Here is a 9,368-nt window from a genome sequence, read left to right on the forward strand (position 1 = left end):
GCATCTAGTAGGATATCATCTACATCGTGCACCATTTGGGAGCATGTGGATGTCAAGATCTAGGGGGACTACCAAGAGGTGGGAAGTTGAGCATTTGGAAGATGACTCTGATCGCTCCCGATTTTAGTTGTGATGTTTTTTGGAGTTGTGCAAGTTCAAGCTTAGCCAATGCACTATATGGGAAGCTTTCGGGTGAGCTTACGCTGCTGCTATATAACAAATAAAATTTGCTCGGTCATGGTAAAAGTTACTATGTAAACCCTGAATAATGCAATGCAGGGAAAAGATGCTGTTTATCCATTGAACATTGACAATTGATATCAAGGGCGTGCAAGATGGGAGAAAAAAATGATATCGCAGCTTTATCTCTCATATCATCATCTCTAGTTCTACTTATAATTGGTTGAAAAACGAATGTTGTGAAATTGTGTGAATTGGTGATTGCAGCAGAGTACTCAAGACCTAGGGGCCTGATCTGGTCGACCCAGGCAGTAGGTCCTGGCCTACCTGCTTAGGTCGGCTGCCCCAGGCCAGGCCCAGCCCTATATAAGGGTCTGCCAGGCGCCTAGGTCTGCCCCAAGGCTGGTCCTACCAGCCACTGATTTGGGCCTAAAATGCCCTGCTACTAGATCTCTAAAGGGGCATCTGAGTTCTCCCTGTCCTAGCCTGAAAGGGGGGGGGGGCACACCCACAAATAAGCCCTCTCTCTCTAGGTCTAACCATGGGATGCCAGATACTCTTAACAAGCATCCCACTCAATAAAGATTATCCATGACGATAGCAAAGACATTTAAACTTTTAAACAAAGGGGTGGCATGTGAAAGGAAAAGCAGACAGAGTGAAAGACGTCCTCATGTTGTTAAAGAAAGAGGCACAATCGAAGGCAATGTTCTTCAGAAATTGCAGCTCGTGGCTCATATATTGAATCACTCTGAGATGGAGTCTTTGCAAAGCTTTGATCACATTGCTTCAACTGTTATGCTAGAGCTGCTACCAAAAAAGATAAGATAGCGGGAAAACATACAAAATCAAACAGCAAAAGCCATTCCAAAAGGCCGTCTAATAAACCAAGAGCAAAAGCCATCCAACGAAGTCATCTCTTTGATCTTACTAAAGATTAAGGATCTCAATTAATCTATGTGGCTTCATGAGAGCTCAAAAAAGGAACAATTGGGGCTAGGCTACCTGTGGTTAAATACATAATCTCAGGCTCATAAATAGTGAAATGCGAACGAGTTGTGAATCTATCCACAATTGCAGCAATAGAAGTGGTGGATAAAGCATAAGTAAATATCACCCCCTAAAAAATTGCTAATTAGTTAAGGTTGTAAGGGATTAAATTATGAGGAAGAGTAATCAAAAGTGCTTTTATGCTTTTCTAAACACCTTCAAACGCAAATGGTTCGCCAAATTCAAATGAAAACAACAATAGCTATATTGGGTGGTTATGCACAGAGGTCTAAATCAAAAGAACCTATATACTTTCTACGGTATGATTGCTTATTACATGAAGGATTCTGTGGTTTCACACAATGTCAATTTGGAGGAATAGATCTACACATATGGATGGCATGAAGAATCAAGTTTGCTAAACACACGAATAGTTTTGAGAGGTGATACAAATTTTAAAAACTAATATGGGATGTATATTAGGAGCAAGTTGGTCACCTTGGGTGCAAAGACTAAAGAGAGAAAAGTAATACCCATGTTGACGTTGGGTAATGCCTTAACATGGTTGTGGCATAAAGTAGACAAGATCTCCAAAATATGACGTGCAATATGTGAACTTAGCAGTCACATCAAACGATGTGTGCAACATTATTTTCAAATGAAATCTTGGGATGCAATAAGCCTCATATAAACCGCCACATAGTGTTGAACAGATAATTTGAGCAACTAGCAGAAGAACAAAGCCTACCAAGGATGTACATAGCTCTAGAGAGTGGTTCGAAGTAGTGACCCTATTAAAAGTAAGTGACGATGAGGCATTTGTGTAATTTCTTTCTGTGCAACAAATCTTGTTTCATATGACAATTGTATGTAATATTGTGATTTGTTACATTTCGGAGATCCATTAAATTACTAGTTAAAAACTTTAGTCCTGAGAGGGAAAAGTAGAGAGACAAATCACAGAAGCCAAGCCACCAGTTGAAATGCCCACAAGCAGGAGTCCACAGTGCATGAAAAAAATTGAACGCCATACCTTGAGGATCTAAAGAATGTTATTTCCTTTGGCGCTAGTACCATCTCTAGCATTTGTGATCTCGTTTTTGCCCACGCAAGAAAATCCCATTGATCCAACCCCTCTCTATTGCTTACAGAGTCATTCTAAGCCCATTTGAGGCCCAAAATTTACTCAGTTCTAAATAGCTTACGCCTAGTTTTAGGACATGAAAAAATGTAAATTAATAAATCTTAGTAAAAAGTCAGAATTCTTCAGAGTTCAGACATGAAAGCCATAATTCCATGACATCAATTTATGCTTCAATAATCCTAGTACTCCATGAAAGATTTAGAAAATGTAAAGACAATTGACAGAGATTCAGATGATATCTGCTGCGTTCTTGGGTTGCAAATGACATTAAACGTACATGCAGTACTGATGGGACGAATGCAAAGACAATATTTCAAAACTGAAGGTAATACAGGAAATTTTTGTCACTCTTTTAAGAGATATTTTACATTTCCCTCCTTTTTGTACAGGGAACATTTCTTAAGCTCACCAGAGTCTAAGAAGCGTAAAAGAATTTACAACGTCATAAGTATCCTCTCTCTCTGTTTCTCTCTGTACAATGAGCAGACTTTAAGTACTCCACTGGTGCTCAACTTGCGAAAACATCAAGAAGACTGAAGCCACACGCTAAGGCATTGTACAGTATTCTACTTGTGGTCGTTCTCACTCGTTCTGCCGAAACTGAACTCTGCCAGAACTCAAGAAAGGCTTGATGCTGGCTTCTCAAAACTGGTTTGAAATTCCAAGTCTCTGCCTTATTTGGGTTACATCTCTGCCACAACTCCAAGACTAGAGGCTTGCTGCTGGCTTTTTAAAACTGGCATGAAATTCCAAGTCTTTGCCTGTGGCTGACATTTTGGTTACATCTAGTAGCAAATGCATCTTGTAAAAGTTCCTGGAAATACTCCATGAAGCACGTCCATTCATCTTCGCTCATGTCTCCTAATGATAGAGGGCTCGAACCTCCCATTGGACTTGCCTTTCCAGTTGTTTGAGAGAGCCCAGGAATTCCAAACACCCTTCGTTCAGGATAGTTTGGGCATCTCTGCTTGGGGTCAACAAAGCTTACACTTCTGAATGACCTAGCTCTGGGTGATGCACAGTCAATCTTCCGAGGAGCTATACGAGTTGCAAAGTTTTTTTCTCTAAAAACGTTCACTTCCTCTTCCTCAACCAAAGGTGAGAGATCTCGCCTTGTTCTCAGACCACGTTCTGCTGGGATGTTTTTGGGATATTTCGTGTCTAAATCAGTCCGGAGTAACATTGTAGATGAAACAGTACTCCCACTATCTAAACTTCTTGCTGTTGAGATTCTTCTTACACATGAGGTCGAATCATCTTTCTCCTCTGAAAGAAGACCTTCACCCAAAACCCTGACGGGCGTGCCTTCCACCTGAGGGGTTCTTGGTGAAGCAGAGTGACATGGCATAGAGGATGGCCAGTAATCTCTTTTACAATTGTCAGGTTGGTTACCAAGAGTTAGGACACGAAAGTGAGGTTCTTGCTCATTGCTTGAAAAAGGCCATCGATTTTCTGATGTTTCCTTGCAAGTCTTAATCGAAGATGACCTCCCTACCTCAATTGAACCAAGTGCTCTACATCTACTTTCCTCCTCCTGATCCATCTCAAACTCAAATTGAACTTGTGATTCCTCTTCCTCAAAGGAAAGTTCAGTAAAAATATCATCACTTGAGTTAGTTGAAATTTCTTTCTCAACCTGAAGCTTTGCCTGCAAGCAAATCACCTCAAGCTCGCTAGCTTCTTCCATTCCATCCCTGGTCATCATTTCTCCAATTTCTGCAAGGCAAAGACCTGCTTCAGCTGCTTTCTTCAAGAAGGTTGTAGACAGAAGCAGCATCCTCAAGCAAGCCTCCCGCAACATGGGCAGTTCATCCCGGAGCATATCTGCATCCTTATTTGCATCCAGTCTACAGATGTAGTCTAGCTCCTCTTCTGAAAAAGGTAATGACGCTTGAGGCCAGTGAAGCCATTCAAAATAAGGATCTTCGAGTGCTTCTGGCAGACACAATCCATGATCTATAGGGATGAGCTCCAGAGGTTCATTTACATGGACATTAGAGCGGCTCCAAGCCCCTTGCCTGTCAAAAGCTCTCACCTTTCTTACTAGGATGTTCCCTGCGTGTCTGTCTGTGTTGAATATTCTGATATCAAGAATACCAATCCTATGCACCGCTGACACAGGAAAGTGAGAGGTGCCATGGTCACTTGCATCGAAATCATGGTGCACAAACTGCTGGCATGATGCTATTTTAGCCATGGCTTTGGCAGGTCCCTTGTGGACAGTACTGTCACGGTTGATATGAAAAACGCGGTGGGCAACCTTGACCAGAACTGTGGGAGGCACCTTGGCAAAGTGATCATGGTCAAGAAGGTATGCGACCACCTCTCTGACACCAGTTTCTCCAACTCGAACAGCCCTTTTAAGCCCAGGCTGTCCCAGCATCTTTCCTACGAAGCCTTTTGGATTGTTAGGGGCAAATGGCTCTTCATCAGTAGGCTTCACAATGGCAACACTCTCACCTCTGCTATTCCTGAAAAAATAAGCTCCTCCAAGGCCCCCGCTTACAGGAGTTGGTTCTACCCCACACTCAATTGCCTTTACAATATCCTTCATAAGTCTCTTCATTTTTGACGAGCAACTCAATCCCCCAACAACTTCAAGTGGCTGACCACCATCCGCTGGTACTGGTATGTCTGGAGAGGGGGAGAGACATGGAGTTGAGAGACTGCGCTGTAGCCCTCTGGTCAGAAGTATAGGTGTGTCATTTCTCAGCTCACTCAAATCACTTTTCAAAACAGTATCTCCAAACACAAGAGATGTCTGCTCAGTAGGTACATTAAGCATACTCTGCATTTTTTTCTTAACGGTTTGAGCATTATCTGCCCGATCAAGCTCAATTCCAAGCACACTTCCCGTGTCTGTTTGGACAAATATCCGTCTGCGCCCAACTGGTCTGGTACGTATACCTCCAGAGCCATTTCTTCCGCTGCCCAAAACCCCATCTGGAACTGGAAGAGCTAGCTGAGTCTGGACTGGGCTATCCACACTCGGAGGCATTATTGATGCCTCCCACTCTGACCTAGATCTTTCACCGTGTGCAGAAAGTAAACAGTGGAAGACGGCTCCGATTGAATCACAGACACTTTTTCCCACAAAACTGGCCCTCTGGATTGTCCTGCTGTTTGAGCACAATTGAAATGATTAAAAACACATCTTGACCGAATGCACACTTTCCAAGTCTCATATGACAAATGCTGCACCAAGTTTCCCAGTCAAGGACAGTACTTTTGCATCACTTCACAACACTGATCCCTGAACAAGGGGGCAAGAAAACAAGGACGTCAGAACTAGAGCAAAAGTAGAAGCCAGAGATGCCCCATCAGCGACCTAACACATGCAATCTTTCCAAACATAAAAGTAGACCCAATGAATGTTATGCATGAAACGCACATTCAGTAAAACTCACAAAACACAGCGACTTCCACACCTGGTAAGTGCAAGGCACTCGTATGACGTCTTAATCCAATAACATGGGCGTAGCCCAGATACTATAATTCCTGACGTGGAGAAATACAGTCGAGGTCTGCAATGCAGTCTTCCAGCTGTGGTTCTTCCGAAGTGTCCCAATTGCTATGCATTTGAAACCCAGAGTCTTCCAGTCATATTCACAGTTGCACTGTGCCACCTTTTCAAACGTAAGACCAATCTCCAGAATGCTTGGTGACAAACGGCGGCCTGTGACATCAACAGACATCAGAATTGTTGATTCAAAGCCTACCAAACGTCATCTTATGGACTGAAGAACTCGCATCAATATTACTTCAGGAAACATGGTAAAATTGGCAACAGAATTTTTTTTGCACATAAACTCGGTAAAAAGGTACATGAACACATCATTGTACTACAGTTTCTAGGTCGCAGCTAAAGCCAGTTAGCATAAAGTGCCAAAGAGCAACCCTGAATTGTCAGCCCAGACAAACACAGTAGAGCTGTGAATATACCCTGTAGAGTTTCTAGATCGCAACTAAAGCCAGATAAACATAAAGTGCCAAAGAGCAACCTTGAATTGTCAGCCCGGACAAAACACTGTAGAGCTGTGGATATACCCTACAGTCAGAGAGCATGTGAGAATTTTAACAGGCGACAGCATCTAGAAACTTTCACCCATGTTAAGCCCGTGAGAGCCTGTGTACGTGCAGCGGATAACGAGAGTCTCCGGCGCAATCACCCAAGCCTTTTACCTCGGAAATCCCAACTCGCCGGACTACACTCATTAAAATAGTTGGGGACAGCTGAAAAACGAAATTCAAGGTTTTGACAAGAAGCATTGAGGGAGCTGGGATTACCCTGATCGGTAGCAGACCAGCATCTGACGTGACTGAGAAACCACAATCAAAGTTACATCAAACTGTAAAGCCGCTTATGAGACTACACAGATCTGGATCACAGTTTGACGAGCTATAACTTGCAAGTTTGCTGGCCACGCACTCGAGAACTGGCATTCAAGGGCACGGTTCACTGCAGCATTGAGGGCGTAAATGTGCAGCAGGTAGCCAGAGTACAAGGAGCAGAATTGGATCGGGAGCGAGTGCAAAGGAAAAACAGGGATTCTCGGGGGCAGGGCCAGGGCGAAGCATATTCTACAAATCCGAGCCAAGATCTGGAATTGATACCCCAAGAAGCTCCGAATGCGAGCATTCAAACTATAATGCTCGTTTCGGGGGTCGATGAGAAGTCGTAAAATCCTCAGATCTGAACTTCTCGGCGAAGGATTTTCGACCGGCGCCACTTGTTGCTCACGCCAGGATCGTTGCTACGACAATCCACAGGCTCAAAAACCGCCTTCCCTGAAAACTACGTGCGTTCCAGTGCACATCTAAAATGCGCCAAGTCTTCGCTCAGCCCCTACGAGAGTATACACCTTGTCAAGGCTCTCTTGGGCAAACCACGGTTCATGTTTTCGCTTCCGCGATGAGCTCCTGCAAGCGTGCCACAATGTTCTGCAGCTCGACGACAGGATACGGGGTGCTGGTTCCAAAGATCAATCAGGGGACAGATCTGCGGGCGGTGTTTGTTGTGCGAGAGGAAGGGATTTTGGGTGGCGGCGGAGGGGATGGATATGGGGAGGTGGAAAAGGATACGATGAGCTGAGAGGGAGAAATCGGGGACGAAGAACAGGCAAGCTGAGCTTGAGAGAGCTCAGATTGCTGGCTATGGCGATGGAGCTCAGTAGTCCTTCCCAAGCATAAGTGTCCAAATGCAGAGTTGACGATTCTCTCCCTTAATCCCACTCTTAACCCTTCTTCATCACTCCCTTAATCCACCCCTCATCCCGTCTCCTTTCCATCTCAGCCGTCCCTCTCCCCCTCACCCTAATTTCACCCCTTAAACCCTGCTTTGGACCTCTTGGGCATGTGGTGGCGCAGGTCAAGAGTCAGAAATTCCAAAGCACACTCATTGTACAAAATGCTGCAACAAATAGAGGGAGAAACAGCAGAGACAGACAAGGAAGCACACGTCCGACTGGCCGGGCACAGCACTACTCAAGGCCACCGCACCTGATCAATGAACCTTCGCATGAATCTACCTGTTTCCACGCAACACCACATGCTCGCATTCAAGTGAGCACATTGAGCTCAACGAGTTCCCATGTGAGGTGGCCATCTCCACATTCAGTTTAAAAATCGGATCCACCAAGAAATTGTGGATCCATTTTGCCATTCAAATGTTGGCACTGCACAACACTGGTCTACGTGGAAACTCGCACCCGAATGCGTTCATTTGGGCTACAAGGAAAAAGGCCCTTATCCCCCTTAAAGTCCTTAACACGATCCCCTAATAAGATTCCTCTTAATGTCGTCTTATCCCTATCTCTTCTTATGTGCCTAATAAGATTCCCCTTACAGGTCAATCTTTTGGATGTGATGTTGGCACTTTCCCCATGCCTTAATAATTGGCATTCTTGACGTTACAATAAGGCAATGTCTATCTATGACAAAGGCAAATGAAGAGACACATCTCAGTGCCCCCTTTTCCTCCAAATGTCTCCAAATCTCAAACCACATCACCCTCTTCAAGCCTTCTCAGCGACGATCAGCTCCACCACGGTTTAATAGCATAGAGCCTAAATCACCTTGAAATGAAAAAATTCATCTTCTGAATTCAACATAGCAAAGTGGAAGAGAGGGCCTCTTCTACATGTTTTTGTTCATGACTACAACCAATAGGATACCCATGGTCCACCCATGGGGAGGGAGAACTCCCTTTAGTGTGTCCATGGGAACATGCAATAGACCCATGGTCCACCCGTGGGGAGGGAGAACTCCCAGTAGTGTGTCCATGGGAACATGCAACTAGGGATTAGTTGTTTGGAGATTGACCCAGTCTGCGGCCTTGCTTTAATCAGACCCCAATCTCACCTTTAGTTCACCCCCATCGTGCCTCGAAAAGTACTTGTGTGCTTCATCAACACCATTTGCATCCACTTGGCAAGTTGACACACTGTTCCTCCCACAAAACCCCTCAACCTCAATATATCTCTTGGGAAACCTTAGCAAAAGCAAACTTTTTTTAAACAGTCAATTAATAAAGGAGAATCTCATTTTCATGATTGTGTTATTGCTATAGCCATCTTTTTGTCTTTTTCATTATATTAATCCCTCAATTTATTCTTCCACCATATGGTAAGCCCATTGGACTTCCAATTTCATACCACTTGTTTGAGCCTAGGGGGACATATCATTATTCAACACACTAGATTCTAGAACCCTTAGGACCCCTAGATGGGTGGCTCACCCTTTTACAAAGGGCCCACAAGAGATGATTATCCTTGCTAGGTGCCCCCAAAGGACATAGAATAGTAAAGAGAAGTCTTGACTACATCCACCAGCTTTCAAGGAACCACAAACCTCTCAAAAGCCCCAAATCAAACCCAAACCCAAAACCCTTGACAACGGTTGACCAGGGAGGCTCATAGAATCTCTCTCCTAATAAGTTATAACGATTAGTGTTGGTACTCTCTCTCTCTCTCTCTCTCTCTCTCTCTCTCTCTCTCTCTCTCTCTCTCTCTCTCTCTCGATGATTCTTACCACACCTAAATTTATCTAATTTCTA

At 44.2% G+C, this 9,368-nt stretch overlaps 1 protein-coding gene across 4 annotated transcripts; it reads right to left on the minus strand.

Moving 5' to 3' along the window:
* Positions 1 to 2,649: 2,649 nt before the first annotated feature.
* On the minus strand, positions 2,650 to 7,514 carry LOC147894547 (phosphatidylinositol 4-kinase gamma 5-like). Of its 4 annotated transcripts, none has more exons than XM_087384396.1 (3): positions 6,602 to 7,514; positions 5,743 to 5,990; positions 2,650 to 5,567 (listed from the first exon to the last, which is right to left on the minus strand). In XM_087384396.1, the coding sequence occupies exon 3, from the start codon at positions 5,310 to 5,312 to the stop codon at positions 3,045 to 3,047; it is 2,268 nt and encodes a 755-aa protein (XP_087240522.1). In that variant the 5' UTR covers positions 5,313 to 5,567; positions 5,743 to 5,990; positions 6,602 to 7,514; the 3' UTR covers positions 2,650 to 3,044. The 4 variants fall into 4 exon arrangements, with proteins under 4 accessions (XP_087240522.1, XP_087240524.1, XP_087240526.1 ...); XM_087384398.1 differs by having other exon boundaries at positions 2,650 to 5,550; positions 5,735 to 5,990; XM_087384400.1 differs by lacking the exon at positions 6,602 to 7,514 and having other exon boundaries at positions 2,650 to 5,430; positions 5,743 to 5,885.
* Positions 7,515 to 9,368: the final 1,854 nt, after the last annotated feature.

Source organism: Dipteris shenzhenensis, chromosome 14 (assembly GCF_047967505.1).
Source record: "Dipteris shenzhenensis isolate YYH24624 ecotype China chromosome 14, Dip_SZ_1.0, whole genome shotgun sequence".
In the NCBI taxonomy this organism is placed as follows: Eukaryota; Viridiplantae; Streptophyta; class Polypodiopsida; order Gleicheniales; family Dipteridaceae; genus Dipteris; species Dipteris shenzhenensis.

Coding starts and splice junctions, on each gene's coding strand:
- LOC147894547 (XM_087384396.1), bottom strand. CDS start 5,312: ATGCCTCCGAGTGTGGATAGCCCAGTCCAGACTCAGCTAGCTCTTCCA.